Genomic DNA, 23949 nt, shown 5'->3' on the forward strand with positions numbered 1-23949 from the left:
GTAGGGAGTTCCAGGATTTTGACCCAGTGATGATGAAAGAACGGCCGATATATTTCCAAGTCGGGATGGTGTGTGACTTGGAGGGAAACTTGGAGATGATGGTGTTCTCATGCACCTGTTACCCTTGTCCTTCTAACTGGTGGAGATAGTGGGTTTGGGAGTTGCTGCGATGCATCCTGTGGATGGTGCACACTGCAGCCACTGTGCGCCGGTGGTGAAGGGAGTGAATATTTAGGGTGGTGGATGGGGTGCCAATCAAGCGGGCTGCTTTGTCCTGGATGGTGTCGAGCTTCTTGAGTGTTGTTGGAGCTGCACTCATCCAGGCAAGTGGAGAGTATTCCATCACACTCCTGACTTGTGCCTTGTAGATGGTGGAAAGGCTTTGGGGAGTCAGGAGGTGAGTCACTTGCCGCAGAATACCCAGCCTCTGACCTGCTCTTGTAGCCACAGTACTTATGTGGCTGGTCCAGTTGAATGGTGAGGCCCAGGATGTTGATGGTGGGGGATTTGGCGATGGTGATGTTGTTGAATGTCATGGGGAGGTGTTTGGACTCTCTCTTGTTGGAGATGATCATTGCCTGGCACTTGTTACTTGCCACTTATCAGCTCAAGCCTGGATGTTGTCCAGGGCCCTGTGTACGCAGACAGGGACCCAAAACCTTGAAGTGTTGGTAGAACGGGGGCGGCGGTGGGAGAGACTGAGGAAAAGAGCGATTATTTTATTCCACTTTTCCACACTTTAACTCTTGGACAAAGCAGTCAGCAGAAATATTGAGTTTCACAGACGATTTATTAATTACAATCCGAGTAACTGATCTGTTCGGAGAACAGTGTGATTATAAATCTTGAAGCAGTAACAGAATCTGCCCTTTATTACAGCCTGCAGTGGAAACGCAGCCTGAACAGTGACAATCGTTCCCCTTTGGCTGAGGCCTGATGTCACGTCACTGTGTCTCTAATCTGCCGCAGGTTTAAGACAGACCTGCCTTTCTACAGCGCGTTTATGACCTCAGGACATCCCAAAGTGCTCTGCAGCCAGTGAAGCTCTTTTGAAGTGTGGTCAGTTATAATGTAGGAAATGCGGCAGCTAATTTGCACACAGCAAGGTCCCACAAAATGAGATGATGAGCAGATAATCTGTTTTAAGTGTTGGTTGAGGGATAAATATTGGCCCAAGACACCAGGAGAACTCCCTTGCTCTTATTCGAAATAGTGCCATTGGATCTTTTACGTCCGCCTGAGGGCAGACAGGGCCTCGGTTTAACGTTATCAGAAAGATGGCACCTACGACAGGGCAGCACTCCCTCAGTACCGACTCTCCGACAGTGCACCACTCCCTCAGCATGGCCCCTCCGACAGTGTCGCGCTCCCTCTGCACTGACCCTCCGACAGTGCAGCCCTCCCTCAGCATTGCCCCTCCGACAGTGCAGTGCTCCCTCAGCATTGCCCCTCCGACAGTGCAGTGCTCCCTCAGTACTGCCCCTCCGACAGTGCAGCGCTCCCTCAGTACAGCACTCCCTCAGTACTGCCCCTCCCACAGTGCAGCACTCCCTCAGTACTGCCCCTCCGACAGTACAGCGCTCCCTCAGTACAGCACTCCCTCAGTACTGACCCTCCCACAGTACAGCACTCCCTCAGTACTGCCCCTCCCACAGTGCAGCACTCCCTCAGTACTGCCCCTCCCACAGTGCAGCACTCCCTCAGTACAGCACTCCCTCAGCATTGCCCCTCCGACAGTGCAGTGCTCCCTCAGTACTGCCCCTCCGACGGTACAGCGCTCCCTCAGTACAGCACTCCCTCAGTACTGACCCTCCCACAGTGCAGCACTCCCTCAGTACTGCCCCTCCGACAGTACAGCACTCCCTCAGTACTGCCCCTCCCACAGTACAGCACTCCCTCAGTACTGCCCCTCCGACAGTACAGCACTCCCTCAGTACTGCCCCTCCCACAGTACAGCACTCCCTCAGTACTGCCCCTCCGACAGTACAGCACTCCCTCAGTACTGCCCCTCCCACAGTACAGCACTCCCTCAGTACTGCCCCTCCGACAGTACAGCACTCCCTCAGTACTGACCCTCCCACGGTGCAGCACTCCCTCAGTACTGCCCCTCCGACAGTACAGCACTCCCTCAGTACTGACCCTCCCACGGTGCAGCACTCCCTCAGTACTGCACTGGTTGATCCTTTCTTGGGATCTCTCCGCCTTCCTGCTTACAAACCCAGGTTAATCAGAGGTGCTTCACGCAGATCGAGCTGTATGGGCAGGTAAAACTCACTCAGTAACCCAAGGAAGAATCCCAGGGGTCGAAATTGGGACAACCTCATCAATAATAAAATTGAAACTTGGTGCAGTAATGATTTTCCACTGCTAGCTAGCAGCAGGCACATTCAGTGATCGGGCCATATCCTATTTACAAACAATTTGCATTTATATAGTGCCTTTAACGTTGAAAAATATCCCAAGGCACTTCACAGAAGCGTAATCTGACTAAAATCGACACCAAGCCAAAGAGGGAGATATTAGGAGGGGTGACCAAAAGTTTGGTCCGAGGTAGGTTTTAAGGAGGGTCTTAAAGGAGGAGAGGTAGAAATTTAGTGAGGGAATTCCAGAGCTTAGGGCCGAGACAGTTAAAGGCACGGCCGCCAATGGTGGGGCGAATGGGGAGAGGGTGCAGAGTCGGGGGAAAGCACGAGAGAGTCATCGCGAGTTAGAACAGAATCACTGAACCAAACTCTCCTCCACTGCGACTGATTAGAAAATGAGATCTAAACATCAAGATAACGAATGCCGGCTCCAACACTGCTGGGGAAAGGGGATTTATTTGGAGGGAGGGGGAGCACCTCAGCAGCAAACCTGGGTCGATTTTATTTCCAGTGCCCCCCCCGCCCCGAGCTGATGACTCACTTCAGACCCTTGAACATAGATGGTTAAAAGCAGCCCGGGTTTGATGGACACACCGATAAACAATCGACAACGGGGAGAGATCGGCAATTAAATTAAAATCTTCGCCATGTCCCCGAGACCCCTCAATCGTGCGGGGAGAAGTGGCAAATCCTACCTTTTTCCACATGTGCTTTGTGTTCACCTCTCCCCTCAGTGTGGGACTGGGCACTGGACCCAGCCCCAGTCTCATGAATTTCAGCATGACTGACCCTGATCCCAGATACAGAATTGGGTGGGTCGATTCACCGACTGCAATAAGATCCACCCATCCACCCCCTGCGGAAGGTCCCTTGGGGAGGGGGTGCGACAGGCATTCAATTATTTTTCCCCTTTCCACCCCTTTCTTTCCTGAAGCCGCTTTCTATTGCTGGGGTCTGCTGAACTCTGTGCAGTAAGGGAATGTTGTTACATATTTAATAACCGCTCAGGAACCTCTCCCAAGCTGTAACTAACTCGCACAGCACCACTGGCTGCCCTCGATTTACAAAGCTCAGACACGTAGAAACAGCAGGAGGCCGTTCAGCCCTTCCAGCCTGTTCTGCCATTCAATTAGAACATGGCTGATCTGTATTTTAACTCCATTTATCCGTAACCATTAAATACCCTCGGCTAGCAAAAATCTTATCAGTCTCAGATTTAACATTTTCAATTGACCCCCGGCCTCAACAGCTTTTTGGGGGAGAGAGTTCCAGATTCCCACTCCCCTTTGTTTGAAGAAGTGCACATAATTGTTGCTGGTCTCAGACCCTGTACCCACCAGTACTGTGCCCCAGTGTTAACAGTGACAGACCCGTACCCACCAGTACTGTGCCCCAGTGTTATACAGTGACAGACCCGTACCCACCAGTACTGTGCCCCAGTGTTATACAGTGACAGACCCGTACCCACCAGTACTGTGCCCCAGTGTTATACAGTGACAGACCCGTACCCACCAGTACTGTGCCCCAGTGTTATACAGTGACAGACCTGTACCCACCAGTACTGTACCCCAGTGTTATACAGTGACAGACCTGTACCCACCAGTACTGTGCCCCAGTGTTATACAGGGACAGACCTGTACCCACCAGTACTGTACCCGTGTTATATAGTGACAGACCTGTACCCACCAGTACTGTACCCGTGTTATACAGTGACAGACCTGTACCCACCAGAACTGTACCCGTGTTATACAGAGACAGGCCTGTACCCACCAGTACTGTAACCCAGTGTTATACAGTGACAGACCTGTACCTACCAGAACTGTAGAATCATAGAAAGGTTACAGCACAGAAGGAGGCCATTCGGCCCAACGAGCCCATGCCGGCTCTCTGCTAGAGCAATCCAGTTAGTCCCACACCCCCGCCCTTTCCCCGTAGCCCTGCAAATTTTTTCCCTTCAAGTACTTATCCAGTTCCCTTTTGAAGGCCCTGATTGAATCTGCCTCCACCACCCCCTCGGGCAGTGCATTCCAAATCAAAACTTCTTGCTGCATAAAAAAAGTTTCCTCATGTCGCCTTTGGTTCTTTTGCCAATCATCTTAAATCTATGTCCTCTGGTTCTTGACCCTTCCGCCAATGCGAACAGTTTCTCTCTATCTACTCTGTCTAGACCCTTCATGATTTTGAACACCTCTATCAAATCTCCTCTTAATCATCGCTGCTCTAAGGAGAACAATCCCAGTTTCTCCAGTCTATTCACGTAACTAAAGTCCCTTATCTCTGGAATCATTCTAGTAAATCTCTTCTGCACCCTCTCTAAGGCCTTCACATCCTTTCTGAAGTGCCCAGAATTGGACACAATACTCCAGTTGTGGTCGAACCAGTGTTTTACAAAGGTTCATAATAATTCCATACTTTTGTACTCTATGCCTCTATTTATAAAGCCCAGGATCCTGTATGCTTTATTAACCACCTTCTCAACCTGCCCTGTCACCTTCAACGATTTGTGTACATATACCCCCAAATCTCTCTGTTCCTGCACCCCCTTTAGAGTTGTGCCCTCTAGTTTATATTGCCTCTCCTCGTTCTTCCGACCGAAATGTATCACTTCACACTTCTCTGTATTAAATTTCATCTGCCATGTGTCCACCCATGCCACCAGTCTGATCTATATCCTCTTGAAGTCTATCACTATCCTCCTCACTGTTCACTACACTTCCAAGTTTTGTGTCATCTGCAAATTTTGAAATTGTGCCCTGTACACCCAAGTCCAAGTCATTAATATATATCAAGAAAAGCAGTGGTCCCAGCACTGACCCCTGGGGAACACCACTGTACACCTCCCTCCAGTCCGAAAAACAACCGTTCACCACTACTCTCTGTTTCCTGTCACTTAGCCAATTCTGTATCCATGCTACCACTGTCCCTTTTATTCCGTGGGCTTTAACTTTGCTGACAAGCCTATTATGTGGCACTTTATCAAATGCCAGTTATAGTGATAGACCTGAACCTACTGGTACTGTACCCGTTATACAGTGACAGACCTGCACCCGTGTTATACAGTGACAGACCTGCACCCGTGTTATACAGAGATAGTCTTGTATCCACCAGTACACTAAAAGCATACCAGAAATAGTGGGGAACCAAGGGGCTAATGAGAGTGAGGAACTTAAAGTACTTGGGAAACTAATGGGACTAAAAGCTGATAAATCCCCCTGACTTGAAGGTCTACATCCGAGGGTTCTAAAAGAGGTGGCTGCAGAGATAGTGGATGCATTGGTTGTGATCTTCCAAAATTCCCGAGATTCTAGAATTTTTTCAGTGGATTGGAAGGTAGCAAATGTAACCCCGCTATTCAAGAAAGGAGGGAGAGAGAAAACAGGGAACTACAGGCCAGTTAGCCTGACATCAGTCATCGGGAAAATGCTGGAAACCGTTATTAAGGAAGTGGTAACAGGGCACTTAGAAAATCATAATATGATTAGGCAGAGTCAACATGGTTTTATGAAAGAGAAATCGTGTTTGACAAATCTATTGGAGTTTTTTGAGGCTGTAACTAGCAGGGTGGATAAAGGGGAACCAATGGATGTTGTATATTTGGATTTTCAAAAGGTATTCGATAAGGTGCCACATAAAAGGTTGTTACACAAGATAAGGGCTCATGGGGGTGGGGGTAATATATTAGCATGGATAGAGGATTGGTTAATGGACAGAAAACAGAGAGTAGGGATAAACGGGTCATTCTCAGGTTGGCAGGCTGTAACTAGTGGGGTACCGCAAGGATCAGTGCTTGGGCCTCAGCTATTTACAATCTATATTAAAGACTTAGACGAAGGGACCGAGTGTAATGTATCCAAGTTTGCTGACGATACAAAGCGAGGTGGGAAAGTAAGCTGTGAGGAGGACACGAAGAGTCTGCAAAGGGACATAGACAGGTTAAATGAGTGGGCAAGAAGGCGGCAGATGGAGTATAATGTGGGGAAATGTGAGGTTATTCACTTTGGTAGGAAGAATAGAAAAACAGAATATTTTTTAAATGGTGAGAAACTATTAAATGTTGGTGCTCAGAGACTTGGGTGTCCTCGTATAAGAAACACAAAAGGTTAGCATGCAGGTACAGCAAGCAATTAGGAAGGCAAATGGCTTGTTGGCCTTTATTGCAAGGGGGTTGGAGTACAAGAGTCTTACTACAATTGTACAGGGCTTTGGTGAGACCTCACCTGGAGTACTGTGTACAGTTTTGGTCTCCTTATCTAAGGAAGGATATACTTGCCTTAGAGGGGGTGCAACGAAGGTTCACTAGATTAATTCCTGGGATGAGAGGGTTGTCCTATGAGGAGAGGTTGAGTAGAATGGGCCCATACTCTCTGGAGTTTAGAAGAATGAGAGGGGATCTCATTAAAACATATAAGATTATGAGGGGGCTTGACAGGGTAGATGCTGAGAGGCTGTTTCTCCTGGCTGGAGAGTCTAGAACTAGGAGTTGCAGGATAAGTGGTCGGCCATTTAAGACTGAGATGAGGAGGAATTTCTTCACTCAGAGGGTTGTGAATCTTTGGAATTCTCTACCCCAGAGGGCTGTGGATGCTGAGTCGTTGAATATATTCAAGGCTGAGATCGATAGATTTCTGGACTCTAGGGGAATCAAGGGATATGGGGATCGGGCGGGAAAGTGGAGTTGAGGTTGAAGATCAGCCATGATCTGATTGAATGGTGGAGCAGGCTCGAGGGGCCGAATGGCCTACTCCTGCTCCTATTTCTTATGTTCTTATGTAGTACTGTACCACTGTTATACAGTGACAGACATGTACCCATCAGTACTGTAACCGTGTTATACAGTGACAGATCTATATCCACCAGTACTGTACCTGTTAGTGACAGACCTGTACCCACCAGTACTGTACCTGTTAGTGACAGACCTGTACCCACCAGTACTGTACCTGTTAGTGACAGACCTGTACCCACCAGTACTGTACCTGTTAGTGACAGACCTGTACCCACCAGTACTGTACCTGTTAGTGACAGACCTGTACCCACCAGTACTGTACCTGTTAGTGACAGACCTGTACCCACCAGTACTGTACCTGTTAGTGACAGACCTGAACCCACCAGTACTGTACCTGTTAGTGACAGACCTGAACCCACCAGTACTGTACCTGTTTGAGACAGACCTGAACCCACCAGTACTGTACCTGTTTGAGACAGACCTGAACCCACCAGTACTGTACCTGTTTGAGACAGACCTGAACCCACCAGTACTGTACCTGTTTGAGACAGACCTGTACCCACCAGTACTGTACCTGTTAGTGACAGACCTGTACCCACCAGTACTGTACCCCAGTTTTATACAGTATCAGACCTGTACCCCAGTGCTATACAGTGACAGACCTGTACCAACCAGTACTGTAGCCCAGTGTTATACAGTGACAGGCCTCTGTACACACACATCAAATGGACTCCTGGCCAGGAGTCTAAACACGCGGCTCTTCATTAACGATACAATTTTTGTTTCTACTACAAAATCATTTTTATACAGAAGTCACTCATGGTGAACACCTACAGTACAAATATACAGGATAACAAAAAGATCACATTGCGTTTTAATTATAAATCTAAAGTCATCGACGTTGGTTTGTATAAATACAAAATATAATAAAGTGTTGCTGAGCTGTACAGACGTGAGGACACGCAGGGGGGACGCAGCACAGTGATGTAAAGCTGGGCTGATTGTGGGGCCCACTGCAGGAAACTCAAACACAGCAACTGCCGGCAAACTGATCGCGACGAATATACTCACTGGTGGCCACAGGTAGCAGAAGCGAGGCCACGAGGTTTGCACATGACCTCCTCCGATCGAATGGCTGCCCCTCGGGTCCTTGTTCGCTGGTCAGCAGATTTCAAATGCAAAACTATTGAAGTGATGAGTAGTTTTTTTTTGGTTCCAAAAAATCTGACTGGGATGGTTTTCCATTGAAGGGCACCAATCGGAGGGGCTGGATTTGGTTCTCGCAGTGAGGTCACTCTGGTCATTATGTGACGCATCTTTGGGTATCGGATATTCAACCAGGAGAGCCTGAATCGGCTCTGGATCAGCAAACCCAGCGAGGGGTCGGCCGGCCAGGATTCTCCACCTCATTAACTTCACTCATTATGCAAATCAAACAGAATTTTGTCGAGATTTAAAGCAACAATTGGAGAATCAAGATTTTTTTTCTTACTTTTTTTGTGGATTGAATCTTTATTGAGATGAGGGAGGTTAGTGCCAGGGTTAGAACACTGTCCATTACAGGCAGGCATGGTCCCATCAAACACTCCCAGGGCAGGTACAGGGTTAGATACAGAGTAAAGCTCCCTCTACACTGTCCCATCAAACACTCCCAGGGCAGGTACAGCACAGGTTAGATACAGAGTAAAGCTCCCTCTACACTGTCCCATCAAACACTCCCAGGGCAGGTACAGGGTTAGATACAGAGTAAAGCTCCCTCTACACTGTCCCATCAAACACTCCCAGGGCAGGTACAGGGTTAGATACAGAGTAAAGCTCCCTCTACACTGTCCCGTCAAACACTCCCAGGGCAGGTACAGGGTTAGATAGAGTAAAGCTCCCTCTACACTGTCCCGTCAAACACTCCCAGGGCAGGTACAGGGTTAGATACAGAGTAAAGCTCCCTCTACACTGTCCCATCAAACACTCCCAGGGCAGGTACAGGGTTAGATACAGAGTAAAGCTCCCTCTACACTGTCGGCCGGCCAGGATTCTCCACCTCATTAACTTCACTCATTATGCAAATCAAACAGAATTTTGTCGAGATTTAAAGCAACAATTGGAGAATCAAGATTTTTTTTCTTACTTTTTTGTGGATTGAATCTTTATTGAGATGAGGGAGGTTAGTGCCAGGGTTAGAACACTGTCCATTACAGGCAGGCATGGTCCCATCAAACACTCCCAGGGCAGGTACAGGGTTAGATACAGAGTAAAGCTCCCTCTACACTGTCCCATCAAACACTCCCAGGGCAGGTACAGCACAGGTTAGATACAGAGTAAAGCTCCCTCTACACTGTCCCATCAAACACTCCCAGGGCAGGTACAGGGTTAGATACAGAGTAAAGCTTCCTCTACACTGTCCCATCAAACACTCCCAGGGCAGGTACAGCACGGGTTAGATACAGAGTAAAGCTTCCTCTACACTGTCCCATCAAACACTCCCAGGGCAGGTACAGCACGGGTTAGATACAGAGTAAAGCTCCCTCTACACTGTCCCATCAAACACTCCCAGGGCAGGTACAGCACGGGTTAGATACAGAGTAAAGCACCCTCTACACTGTCCCATCAAACACTCCCAGGACAGGTGTAGCATGGGTTAGATACAGAGTAAAGTTCCCTCTACACTGTCCCATCAAACACTCCCAGGGCAGGTACAGCACGGGTTAGATACAGAGTAAAGCTCCCTCTACACTGTCCCATCAAACACTCCCAGGGCAGGTACAGGGTTAGATACAGAGTAAAGCTCCCTCTACACTGTCCCATCAAACGCTCCCAGGACAGGTACAGGGTTAGATACAGAGTAAAGCTCCCTCTACACTGTCCCATCAAACACTCCCAGGGCAGGTACAGGGTTAGATACAGAGTAAAGCTTCCTCTCCCAGCTATACCAGGCACTAGGTTGAAACGGCCAAATTCATTTCGCATCAAACCCTTCCAGCCAGCAGAGGACAGCATCTGATTGTGGTCTGGACGTATGTCACCCAGTCCCTGAAATCAGAGCCTGGAGCCAAGTAGCAGGCGGAGCTGTCCTCATGTCCAGGAACACCAGCTGATCGGGCAGCTTCAGTCCGCGAGGGATCCAACTGCCATTTGCAGGGAGGCCGCTCAGCTGGTTTGCAACTGGACGGTACAGATCCTGAGTGGAAGTTTACAAACAGTAAACTGAAGTTTATTGTATGAAATTGTAAATCCTCAAGGCTGGAGACGTGACAAGGCGGCGTTATGGGTTTGAACAGACCCCGGCCTTGGCCCAGGTTTGGGTTTGCTGCCAAGTCTTGGGATTCAATCCTCCAATTATAATCAAACTCAATCAGCGACTGAATTAAGACCGGTGTTTGTGTGGGTGGGGAAATCTTGGACTGACAATCTGACAATAACACGGAAATACAATGGGGCCCCACTCACTGCGTGCAGAGGTGGGGAGCAGGTGCTTCAACTACTCGAGTCTTTAACAGGACAGTAATGGGCCATGTTCTCGGGCAACTAACGGGCTCAGCCCATCACACATCCAGCCTACACCTCTAGGACCTGACACACAACCAACTCAACTCTCGACCAGCCTCACACCACTGCAGGAAGTTAAAGAGAATGGACAGTCTCTGGTATGTTAATAACCTTCACAGAAGCTTCTGGAACACGGGCATGGCTTTGCCCGTGGTCTTTCTCTTTTGATGAAGTTGACATTGAAAGTAGCAGTCCCTAAATCCACGGCCGATCTGTAAACTACGGTTTCTACTGGTACTAACTCCACAAAGTTTGGTCCCAGCTCGTCCCTCTTCTCTCAATGAAGAAAAGTTGATCAAGACAGATGTTGATAATGGCAGATGTTGATGAAGATGAACATTGACAATGACATGTTGATGAACATTGATGATGACAGATGTTGGTGATTAGGCACCAGGATTGGCTGCACCCCCTCTCTCCTCCGTCCCCCAACCAGCGCCATGATGGGTTTACAGTTTGCTCTAAGGCCTCAGTGCCCACTCACACTGGCATCGAAAGCTCATCGTACTCATCCAGACCCTCCTTCTCGTCAAAGGTGGGCTGAGCATCGTCACCATCGAGCTGTAGGAGGAAAACACGATGAGTTGGCAGAAAGGTAAGCAGAGGTTCAAATACAGGAGGTATACCTGACAGCAAACGTACCTCAGGGCACTGCACAGATGAGGGGACTGTATGGACTGGGCATTAGAGAGGTGTGGGGGATTGTAAGGACTGGACATTAGAGAGGTGTGGGGGATTGTAAGGACTGGACATTAGAGAGGTGTGGGGGACTGGACATTAGAGAGGTGTGGGGGACTGTATGGACTGGACATTAGAGAGGTGTGGGGGATTATCCACCTTTGATGCTCTTGTCCGCTCCCTTAAGTCCAAGGGACGCAGACTGTTTATGATGGACAACTGGTTTAGCCATTCATCGCCAGATCTCGCTGGACCACATAAAGTCCTGCTCTCCTCTGCCAAAACCGCCCAATATTTCAGGATCATCCTGGAATGCAAAGATAGCCCCCGGCTTCTCTTTTCCACTACAAACTGTCATCTTAAACCCCTCTCCCCTGCCCCCTCCACCCTCACCTCCAAAAACAAGTGCGAGGAGCTCATGGACTTCTTTGTCACTAAGGTTGAGACCATCCGTTCAGCTGCGTCTGCTGCTTCCCCCAGCCCACCGAGCTAAACTTTCCCTACGGGTCCCCCCTGACCTAGCCCTGAACTCGCATCTTTCTCTAGTTTCTCTCCTATCTCCCCTCATGCCCTCTCCGAGTTGATCTTCACCATGAGACCCACCTCCTGCTCCCTCGACCCTATTCTCACCAAACTGCTGACCACCCAACTTCCCTTCCTGGCCCCCATGTTAGCTGATACTGTTAACGGTTCCCTCTCCTCAGGTACTGTCCCCCTCCCCTTCAAATGTGCCATCACCCCCTCCTCAAAAAACCCACCCTTGACCCCTCTGTTCTTGCAAACTATCCCCCCATCTCCAGCCTCCCTTTCTTTCATTCATTCATGGGATGTGGGCGTCGCTGGCGAGGCCGGCATTTATTGCCCATCCCTAATTGCCCTTGAGAAGGTGGTGGTGAGCCGCCTTCTTGAACCGCTGCAGTCCGTGTGGTGAAGGTTCTCCCACAGTGCTGTTAGGAAGGGAGTTCCAGGATTTTGACCCAGCGACAATGAAGGAACGGCGATATATTTCCAAGTCAGAATGGTGTGTGACTTGGAGGGGAACGTGCAGGTGGTGTTGTTCCCATGTGCCTGCTGCTCTTGTCCTTCTAGGTGGTAGAGGTCGCGGGTTTGGGAGGTGCTGTCGAAGAAGCCTTGGCGAGTTGCGAGTTTCCTCTCCAAAGTCCTTGAACGTGGTGTGGCCTCCCAAATCCGTGCCCATCTTTCCTGCAACTCCATGTTTGAATCCCTCCAATCAGGTTTCCGCCCCTGCCCCGGAAACAGCCCTTATCAAAGTCCCAAATGCCATCCTATTTGAATTGTGCCTCTGATAAACTAACCCTCCTCCCCCTTCCCGACCTGTCTGCAGCCTTTGACGTGGCTGACCACACCATCCTCCTCCAACGCCTCTCCTCCGTCATCCAGCTGGGTGGGAATGCCTTGCCTGGTTCAATTTTTATCTATCCAGTCGTAGCCAGAGAATCACCTGCAATGGCTTCTCTGCCTGCTCCTCCACCTCTGGAGTCTCCCAAGGATTTATCCTTGGCCCCCTCCTATATCTCATCTGATTGAATTTTTTGAAGAGGTGACTAAAGTAGTGGACAGGGGAATGTCAATGGATGTTATTTATATGGACTTCCAGAAGGCATTTGATAAGGTCCCACATAAGAGACTGTTAGCTAAGATAGAAGCCCATGGAATCGAGGGAAAAGTACGGACTTGGTTAGGAAGTTGGCTGAGCGAAAGGCGACAGGGAGTAGGGATAATGGGAAGGTACTCACATTGGCAGGATGTGACTAGTGGAGTCCCGCAGGGATCTGTCTTGGGGCCTCAATTATTCACAATATTTATTAACGACTTAGATGAAGGCATAGAAAGTCTCATATCTACGTTTGCCGATGATACAAAGATTGGTGGCATTGTAAGCAGTGGAGATGAAAACATAAAATTACAAAGGGATATTGATAGATTAGGTGAATGGGCAAAACTGTGGCAAATGGAATTCAATTTAGACAAATGTGAGGTCATCCACTTTGGATCAAAAAAGGATAGAACAGGGTACTTTCTAAATGGTAAAAAGTTAAAAACAGTGGACGTCCAAAGGGACTTAGGGGTACAGGTACACAGATCATTGAAGTGTCATGAACAGGTGCAGAAAATAATCAATAAGGCTAATGGAAAGTTGGCCTTTATATCTAGAGGACTAGAGTACAAGGGGGCAGAAGTTATGCTGCAGCTACACAAAACCCTGGTTAGACCACACCTGGAGTACTGTGAGCAGTTCTGGGCACCGCACCTTCGGAAGGACATATTGGCCTTGGAGGGAGTGCAGCGTAGGTTTACTGGAATGATACCCGGACTTCAAGGGTTAAGTTACGAGGAGAGATTACACAAATTGGGGTTGTATTCTCTAGAGTTTAGAAGGTTAAGGGGTGATCTGATCGAAGTTTATAAGATATTAAGGGGAACAGATGGGGTGGATAGAGAGAAACTATTTCCGCTGGTTGGGGATTCTAGGAGTAGGGGGCACAGTCTAAAAATTAGAGCCACATCTTTCAGGAGTGAGATTAGAAAACATTTCTACACACAAAGGGTTGTAGAAGTTTGGAACTCTCTTCCGCAAACGGCAATTGATACTAGCTCAATTGCTAAATTTAAATGTGAGATGGGTAGCTTTTTGGCAACCAAAGGTATTAAGGGATATGGGCCAAAGGCAGGTATATGGAGTTAGATCACAGATCAGCCATGATCTTATCAAATGGCGGAGCAGGCACGAGGGGCTGAATGGCCTACTCCTGTTCCTATATCTACATGCCGCTCCTCGGTGGCATCATCCAAAAATACGTCAGGTTCTACATGTACCCTGATGACACCCAGCTCTACCTCACCACCACCTCCCTCGCCCCTCCATTCTCTGATTTGTCTCACTGTTTGTCCGACATCCAGTAGTAGAGCAAAATTTTCCTCCAACTAAATGTTGGGAAGACTGAAGCCATTGTCTTTGATCCCCACCACACACTCCGTTCCCTCGCCACTGACTCCATCCCTCTCTCTGGGCACTATCTGAGGCTGAACCAGACCGTTCGCAACCTTGGCGAATTTGGCCCTGAGATGAGCTTCCGACCACATATCCGCTCCATCACCAAGACCGCCTACTTCCACCTCCGTGACATTGTGTGTCTCCGCCCCCTGCCTCAGCTCATCTGCTGCTGAAACCCTCACCCATGTCTTTGTTACCTCCAGACTTGACTATTCCAATGATCTCCTGGCCGGCCTCCCATCTTCCACCCTCCATAAAGTTCAGCTCATCCAAAACTCTGTCCCAAATCCCAGTCCCGTTCACCCCTGTGCTCACTGACCTACATTGGCTCCCGGTCCGGGAATGCTTCGACTTACCTCTCCGCATCACTCCTCCTTTAAGACTTTACCCCAAAAAGCTGTGGAGGCTGAGTCATCAGCAAGAGAGACAAAGGATATGGGGAAAGGGCGGGAAAGTGGAGCTGAGGTAAAAATCAGATCAGCCATGATCTCGTTAAATGGCGGAGCAGGCTCGAGGGGCCGAATGGCCTACTCCTGCTCCTATCTCTTATGGTCTATTACGCTCCTTAAAACCTACCTGTCACCTGTCCTAATATCTCCTTACGTGGCTCGGTGTCACATTTTGTCTGATAATCGCTCCTGTGAAGCGCCTCGGGATGCTTTGCTACATTAAAGGCGCTGAATAAATGCAGTTTGTTGTTGACACTAGCGAGCTGTGGGGGGACTGTGCAAAGGGGCCGCCGTAGATTGGAAATTAAACCAGGTTGCATCGGTTGTGACTGTAGTGCTGGGAGCCTCACTGAAAGTTACTTGACACTAAATACCTCATGGTGTCCCTGTTACACTCAGTGAACGATTCATCGGGTGCCAAATCCTGCTCCCCTGAAGAATACTCACACAATGCATCTCTCGATCCGTGAAGATTCTGGTGAGTGCGAAAACCTTCAAAGGAACAGTCAAGATGAGCACAAAGGGGAAAGCGAGAGAGGCAACAGTGGACATGACAGCCCAGAGAATTGCCAGGCAGAATACTTGGATAATGGTGAACAAGTGCATCCGAAGGGTCTTCACCTGCAAATGGGAAACACCGTTACACGTCCAACAGGCCGAGTGTGCAAACCCCTTACACGCTCATCTCCCCCGCCCCTTACACGCTCATCTCCCCCCGCCCCTTACACGCTCATCTCCCCCGCCCCTTACACGCTCATCTCCCCCGCCCCTTACACGCTCATCTCCCCCCGCCCCTTACACGCTCATCTCCCCCCGCCCCTTACACGCTCATCTCCCCCCACCCCTTACACGCTCATCTCCCCCGCCCCTTACACGCTCATCTCCCCCGCCCCTTACACGCTCATCTCCCCCGCCCCTTACACGCTCATCTCCCCCGCCCCTTACACGCTCATCTCCCCCCGCCCCTTACACGCTCATCCCCCGCCCCTTACACGCTCATCTCCCGCCCCTTACACGCTCATCTCCCCCGCCCCTTACACACTCATCTCCCCCCGCCCCTTACACGCTCATCTCCCCCCGCCCCTTACACGCTCATCTACCCCCCCCTCACACACACCCCCACCCCCACCCCCCCTCACACACCCCCATCTCCCCCCCCGCCCCGGCCTCTCTCACGGGTCACCACAGTTTCCCAGGATCAAAAGCAAAATACTGCGGATGCTGGAAATCTGAAATAAAAACAGAAAATGCTGGAGAGGCTCAGCGAGTGAGGCAGCGTCTGTGGAGAAACAGAGTTAACGTTTCAGGTCGAAGACCCTTCGTCAGAACCATGGGGGGTGGGGGCGCGCGAGGCGGGGGAGGGGCGCGCGAGGCGGGGGAGGGGCGCGCGAGGCGGGGGAGGGGCGCGCGAGGCGGGGGAGGGGCGCGCGAGGCGGGGGAGGGGCGCGCGAGGCGGGGGAGGGGCGCGCGAGGCGGGGGAGGGGCGCGCGAGGCGGGGGAGGGGCGCGCGAGGCGGGGGAGGGGCGCGCGAGGCGGGGGAGGGGCACTCTCAGCCTGGTGTGAGTTCTGACGAAAGATCTTCGACCTGAAACGTTTCTTTCCACAGACGCTGCCTCATTTGCTGAGCTTCTCCAGCATTTTCTGTTTTTATTTCAGTTTCCCGGGAGTTTGACTCACCTTCCGGACGTACATGTGATCCGGGTGGTGTTTCGAAGGCATCAGCAGCAGCTGCATGCGCTCATACAGCTCGATACCGTTCAATGAGGTGACGCCCATGTAGAGGAAGATCCCAAACAGCACAGCCAGTGGGATCTTTCGTAGCAGGTCGCCAATTACAATAGACAGGCCTAGAAAACAGAAGGCCCCACATTGATTATAGCCAGTCAGTTCAACCTCGGTGGTGGGGAAACTTTTAGATATAAGAGCAGGGAGGTTATGCTGGAACTGTATAAAACACTGGTTAGGCCACAGCTTGAGTACTGTGTACAGTTCTGGTCACCACATTACAGGAAGGATGTGATTGCACTAGAGAAGGTGCAGAGGAGATTTACAAGGATGTTGCCAGGACTGGAGAATTTTAGCGATGAGGAAAGATTGGATAGGCTGGGGTTGTTTTCTTTGGAGCAGAGGAGGCTGAGGGGTGATTTAATTGAGGTGCATAAAATTATGAGGGGCCGAGATAGAGTGGATAGGAAGGACCTATTTCCCTTAGCAGAGAGGTCAATAACCGGGGGGCATAGATTTAAAGTGATTGGTAGAAGGATTAGAGGGGAACTGAGGAAAAAATTTTCACCCAGAGGGCGGTGGGGGTCTGGAACTCACTGCCTGAGAGGGTGGGAGAGGCAGAAACCCTCAACTCATTTAAAAAGTACCTGGATGTGCACCTGAAGAGCCGAAACCTGCAGGGCTACGGAACAAATGCTGGAAAGTGGGATTAGACTGGGTGGCTCATTTTCAGCCTGTGTGGACACAATGGGCCGAATGGCCTCCTTCTGCACCATAAATTTTCTATGATTCTATGGTAAACAATAATCCTGGACATAATTAACAGTTACAGGGAAAGCCAGCACGGATTTGTTAAAGGCAAATTGTATTTAATTAACTTGATAAGAGTTTTTTGATGAGGTAACTGAAAGGGTAGATGAGGGCAATGCAGTCGATGTGGTGTGTATGGAGTTTCAAAAGGCGTTTGATAAAGTGCCGCATAATAGGCTCGTCATCAAAATTGAAGCCCATGGAATAAAGGGGCAGTAGCAGCATGGATACAGAATTGGCTAAGTGACAGGAAGCAGAGTAGTGGTGAACGGTTGTTTTTCAAACAGTGGTGTTCCCCAGGGGTCGGTACTAGGACCACTGCTTTTCTTGATTTATATCAATCGTAGAATCATAGAAAATTTACAGCACAGGAGGTGGCCATTCGGCCCATTGTGTCTGGGCTGGCTGAAAATGAGCCACCCAGCCTATTCTCACTTGGTCCGTAGCCCTGCAGGTTACGGCACCTCAGGTGCACATCCAGGTACTTTTTAAATGAGTTGAGGGTTTCTGCCTCTACCACCCTCTCAGGCAGTGAGTTAGACAGTCTGGTGAAATGGGCAGACACATGGCAGATGAAACTTAACACAGAAAAATGCGAAGTGATACATTTTGGTAGGAAGAACGAGGAGAGGCAATATAAACTAGAGGGCACAACTCTATAAGGGGTCCAGGAACAGAGAGATCTGGGGGTGTATGTGCACAAATTGTTGAAGGTGGCAGGGCAGGTTGAGAAGGCTGTTAAAAAAGCATACGGGATCCTGGGCTTTATAAATAGAGGCATAGAGTACAAAAGCAAGAAAGTAATGATCAACCTTTACAAAACACTGGTTCGACCACAACTGGAGTATTGTGTCCAGTTCTGGGCACTGCACATCAGGAAGGATGTGAAGGCCTTAGAGAGGGTGCAGAAGAGATTTACTAGAATGATTCCAGGGATGAGGGACTTTAGTTACGTGGATAGACTGGAGAAGCTGGGGTTGTTCTCCTTGGAACAGAGAGGATTGAGAGGAGATTTGATCGAGGTGTTCAAAATCATGAAGGGTCCAGACAGAGTAGATAGAGAGAAACTGTTCCCATTGGTGGAAGGATCAAGGACCAAAGGACATAGATTTAAGGTGATTGGCAAAAGAATCAAAGGTGACATGAGGAAAAACTTTTTCACACAGCGAGTGGTTAGGATCTGGAATGCACTGCCCGAGGGGGTGGTGGAGGCAAATTCAATCATGGCCTTCAAAAGGGAACTGGATAAGTACTTGAAAGGAAAAAATTTGCAGGGCTACGGGGAAAGGGCGAGGGAGTGGGACAAATTGGATAGCTCTTTCAAAAAGCCGGCACAGGCACGACGGGCCGAACGTCCTCCTCCTGTGCTGTATGATTCTATGACGTAATACCGCATGTATGTGAATTCGAAGGGTTAACGATTCCTCTGCTGCCCCATGATCAACGTTCCTTCCCTGGTTTGTGGGTTTACCCGTGGAGTGTTTGTGGGTGTTGGTGAGCAAGAGCGAATGGATTGAGATGGTCACTTACCCACCAAGACCGCTACCACCAGCCCGGTTACCCGCTGCTCCTTCACCTCCTCGATCTTTGGCTTGTCACCGGGCGCCACTGATTTGCTCATGACGGTGAGTGCGTTTACATGGGTGACGGTCCGTACAGTGGCTGCAGCGAGCCAGGGCAAACCGAATAGGGCTGCTACGCCCCCCGACGCCACAATGATCAGAAGGTCCAGGTGGAATCCGGACCCTTTGGTCAACATCCTCTCCTTCTTACTGATAATTAACCTGCGGGGAAAAGGTGGGGGAGGGGGGGGAAAACATTGAGTTGGGTTATTGTAAACCCCCTGGAGCAGCGGAGAGCATTGCACCGGCCGGCCCCTGTATCACCTCAAACCCACCCGTCCCCCCAGAGAGTCTCTTATCACATTAGCGACCCGCACCCCCTCCCCCCCCCCCCCACTGTATCACTTCAGACACCACTGACCCACATAGACTGAGGGAGCAGCTGCTTTACAGTGATGATGATCTGAGCAGGGAGACACAGAACCAGCCAGACCCAGTTATATTCAGTGTAAATGTACGGTGCAATCCAAGGGAACAATCTTTTGTTTTGTTTGCCCCCATTTGCCTCGGCTCTCCTGAAGCCCACTGAGTACACACAGAGTATCGGTCAGACTGGTCTTCAGTGGGCTCGCCGGAGAACGGGGGCCCAGGGCATCAACACCATGGGGTGAGTCCGGCATTAGTCTCTCCCAATCAACATACACGGGAATGGGGCCCAAGGTCTCTGCTCTTCTCTGAATCAACAAGCATTTATTCAGCGCCTTCAATGTAGTGAAACGTCCCAAGGCGCTTCACAGGAGTGTAAATCAGACAAACTTTGACACTGAGCCACATAAGGCGATATCAGGTCAGGTGACCAAAAGCTTGGTCAAAGAGGTAGGTTTTAAGGAACGTCTTAAAGGAGGAGAGAGAGGTGGAGAGGCGGAGAGGTTTAGGAAGGGAATTCCAGAGTTTAGAGCCAAGGCAGCTGAAGGGAAGTGATAACAGGGCACATAGATGATTAGGCAGAGTCCACACGGTTTTGTGAAAGGGAAATGGTGTTTGACAAATTTATTAGAGTTTTTTGAGGGTGTAACTAGCAGGGTGGATAAAGGGGAACCATTGGATGTTGTATATTTGGATTTTCAAAAGGCATTCGATAAGGTGCCATATAAAAGGTTGTTACACAAGATAAGGGCTCATGAGGTTGGGGGAAACATATTAGCATGGATAGAGGATTGGTTAATGGACAGTAGGGATAAACGGGTCATTCTCAGGTTGGCAGGCTGTAACTAGTGGGGTGCTGCAAGGATCGGTGCTCAGGCCTCAGCTATTTACAATCGATATTAAAGACTTAGACGAAGGGACCGAGTGTAATGTATCCAAGTTTGCTGACGATACAAAGCTAGGTGGGAAAGTAAGCTGTGAGGAGGACACAAAGAGTCTGCAAAGGGATAGAGACAGGTTAAGTGAGTGGGCAAGAAGGCGGCAGATGGAGTATAATGTGGGGAAATGTGAGGTTATTCACTTTGGTAGGAAGAATAGAAAAACAGAATACTTTTGAAATGGTGAGCAACTACTAAATGTTGGTGTTCAGAGAGACTTGGGTGTCCTGGTACAAGAAACACAAAAAGTTAGCAAGCAGGTACAGCAAGCAATTAGGAAAGCAAATGGCATGTTGGCCTTTATTTCAAGAGGGTTGGAGTACAAGAGTAAGGAAGTCTTACTACAATTGTACAGGGCTTTGGTGAGACCTCACCTGGAGTACGGTGTACAGTTTTGGTGGAAGGATATACTTGCCTTAGAGGCGGTGCAACGAAGGTTCACTAGATTAATTCCTGGGATGAGAGGATTGTTCTATGAGGAGAGGTTGAGTAGAATGGACCCATACTCTCTGGAGTTTAGAAGAATGAGAGGGGATCTCATTGAAACATATGAGATTATGAAGGGGCTTGACAGGGTAGATACTGAGAGGCTGTTTCTCCTGGCTGGAGAGTCTAGAACTAGGAGTTGCAGGATAAGTGGTCGGCCATTTAAGACTGAGATGAGGAGAAACTTCTTCACTCAGAGGGTTGTGAATCTTTGGAATTCTCTACCCCAGAGGGCTGTGGATGTTCAGTCGTTGAATATATTCAAGGCTGAGATAGACCGATTTCTGAATCAAGGGATATGAAGACCGGGTGGGAAAGTGGAGTTGATGTCGAAGATCAGCCATGATTTGATTAAATGGTGGAGCAGGCTCGAGGGGCCATGTGGCCTACTCCTGCTCCTATTTCTTATGTTCTTACATTCTGAAGCACGGCCGTCAATGGTGGAGTGATTAAAATTGGGGATGGGCAAGAGGCAAGAATTGGAGGAGCGCAGAGATCTCGGAGGGTTGTAGGGCTGGAGGAGCTAACAGAGATAGGGAGGGGGCGAGGCCATGGAGGGATTTGACAACAAGGATGAGAATTTCAAAATGAAAGTGTTCCTGGACCAGGAGCCAATGTAGGTCAGTGAGCACAGGGGCGATGGAACATAGGAACATCGGAACAGGAGTAGGCCATTCAGCCCCTCGTGCCTGTTCCACCATTTGATAAGATCATGGCTGATCTGTGATCTAACTCCATATACCTGCCGTTGGTCCATATCCCTTAATACCTTTGGTTGCCAAAAAGCTATCTATCTCAGATTTAAATTTAGCAATTGAGCTAGTATCAATTGCCATTTGCGGAAGAGAGATCCAAACTTCCACCACCCTTTGTGTGTAGAAATGTTTTCTAATCTCACTCCTGAAAGATCTGGCTCTAATTTTTAGACTGTGCCCCCTACTCCTAGAATCCCCAACCAGCGGAAATAGTTTCTCTCTATCCACCCTACACAGAGAACAGAACTTGGTGCGAGTTAGAATACGGGCAGCAGAGTTTTGGATGAGCTCAAGTTTATGGAGGGTGGAAGATGGGAGGCCAGGAGAGCATTGGAATAATTGAGTGTGGAGGTAAGAAAGATATGGATGAGGGTGCGGTGTGAAAGCCTGGGTCAGTCTCTATCCGTTGGGCTGAAGACCAGACCGTAAACCCATCGTAACTCAGCACTGAGTGCGACTCGTTGTCATGAAGGACTCACGTAGTGATCATGGTCTCCATGAAGATGAGGATGAAGACGAGGACAGCGGGAATCACACTGCCGAACATCATCCAGATGGGGAAATCACCGTTCTTTCCCAGCGGATTAATGAACCAACCTCGTTTCTCCGGGGAGGTAACAGACAGGCCCGTCGGAACACTCAGTTTCTGAAAGAAAGATACAGGCGGTTGGGAGGGTATTACGTCCGATCAACACAAAGCTCAGCGTGACGGGCGGGTAACAGTCACCCTTCAGGTCACTGTCCCATCAAACACTCCCAGGGCAGGTACAGCACGGGTTAGATACAGAGTAAAGCTCCCTCTACACTGTCCCATCAAACACTCCTAGCTTTTTTTTTACAAAAGATCAGCCACACAAAATAAAAACTGGACAAAACCTGAAGAATATAGAGGCAGAGAAGGGCCTGATTGGGCCTGGTGTTCAGGTGCTGGATCCTTAGAGCGCAGGCCCCAGTTTGGGCAGCCTGCTTGATCTTGCCCCAATCAGAAGCCTCGATCCCAACCTCTGAAGTGCGCCCCACCCTCTCCACCGCACCAGTGGGACATTTCCCCACATCACCCATCCTTTGGCCGCTCTGAGTGAGGTTCCCAGTTTAATACTGAATTCAGAGCAACACCTGTGGACTGGGTTGCCTAGCGTGATTATAGCGAACCCAATTACTGAGGGAGAAAAACCCCATCAAGCCATGTAAAATGGGGTGATCCAGGAACACAGTGTGATCCAGACCAATGAACTTCCAATGGTTTGTTGGGTAAAGGCATCACCTTGTGTACTGAGCCAAGCTGGGGCTAAAGGGAGAAGAGAAATCAGAGTTCTCACTGATAGGAAACTCCCTGCCCATCGGAGAGGCCAGTGGTGGCAGTGGAGGGTGGGTGGGTGGGGGTGTGGACATCAGATGAGGACACAGTGGGCTCCGCTGACACGGCCCATTCCATGTCTTGCCTCTTATGATGAACGACGAAGGCCTGAAAGGGCAGTGGAGGCAGATTCAATAATAACTTTCAAAAGGGAATTGGATAAATACTTGAAGGGGAAAAATTTACAAGGTAATGGGACTAACTGGATAGCTCTTTCAAAAAGCCGGCACAGGCACGATGGGCCGAAAGGCCTCCTTCTGTGCTACAAGAGTATACGAATAGCCACCTGGGGACGAGGTCCCAGAGAGTATCCAGTGCTGTAGGAAGAAGATTGGGGCAGCCGGGGGGGGTTAACTGGGGAAAATGAAAGCAGTAAAGGGAACCTGCAGAGTGAGCCTCTCACCTGGGTGAAGGTCTCCTGGATGCTATAGTCGACCAGGACCATTATGAGGATAGCTATTGGAACTCCAAAATCTCCGATCACACGGCGAATCTGAAACATACACACAAAGGCTCGTTAATTGTTTGAAAATATTTTTAAATGTTAAATAAAAGTTACTCCTTTTTTTCCAGCTTGCCTTACGTTGTACAGAACCCACCCACTCTGCGACCAGCTCTGTGACAAGGAACAGGGAGATGATCCTTCATCAATTTCTTTAGCCCGGTGCATCAAACTTGTGCTCTCAGCGGCAGCTATCTCAAAGCATTCTCACTTCTGGTCAGTTTTTACACTGGATATTCTCTGGGGTTCAGTGTCATCAGTCACTCCTGTAAGCGGGCCCTGTGTCCCTTACAATCTGGAGTGCACCCCAGTGGTAGCACTCTTGCCTCTGAGTCGGAAGGTCATGGGTTCAAGTCCCACTCCAAAGACTTGTGGACATTATTTAGGCTGACAGCTCAGTGTAGTACCGAGTGCTGCACTGTCGGAGATGCCGTTTCTCGGATGAGACGCTAGACCGAGGCACCTCTCGGGTGGACGTAAAACATCCCATGGCACTATTCGAAGAGGAGCATGGGAGTTCTCCCAATGTCCTGGCCAGCATTTAGCCAGAAACAGATTATATAGGCATTGATCTAATTGCTGTTTGTGAGATCTTGCTGTGCGCAAATTGGCTGCC

At 49.4% G+C, this 23949-nt stretch overlaps 1 protein-coding gene across 1 annotated transcript in view; it reads right to left on the reverse strand.

Annotated features, from left to right (window-relative positions):
- Positions 1-771: 771 nt before the first annotated feature.
- LOC137309261 (anion exchange protein 2-like) overlaps positions 772-23949 on the reverse strand; it is a 61191-nt gene continuing 38013 nt past the window's right edge. Inside the window, 6 exon segments of the mRNA XM_067977527.1 lie at positions 772-11190; positions 15220-15393; positions 16450-16619; positions 18838-19091; positions 21954-22120; positions 23235-23324. Coding sequence (XP_067833628.1) covers positions 11110-11190; positions 15220-15393; positions 16450-16619; positions 18838-19091; positions 21954-22120; positions 23235-23324 — 936 coding nt within the window. The 3' untranslated portion in view covers positions 772-11109.

Source organism: Heptranchias perlo, chromosome 3, assembly GCF_035084215.1.
Source record: "Heptranchias perlo isolate sHepPer1 chromosome 3, sHepPer1.hap1, whole genome shotgun sequence".
Lineage (NCBI taxonomy): Eukaryota > Metazoa > Chordata > Chondrichthyes > Hexanchiformes > Hexanchidae > Heptranchias > Heptranchias perlo.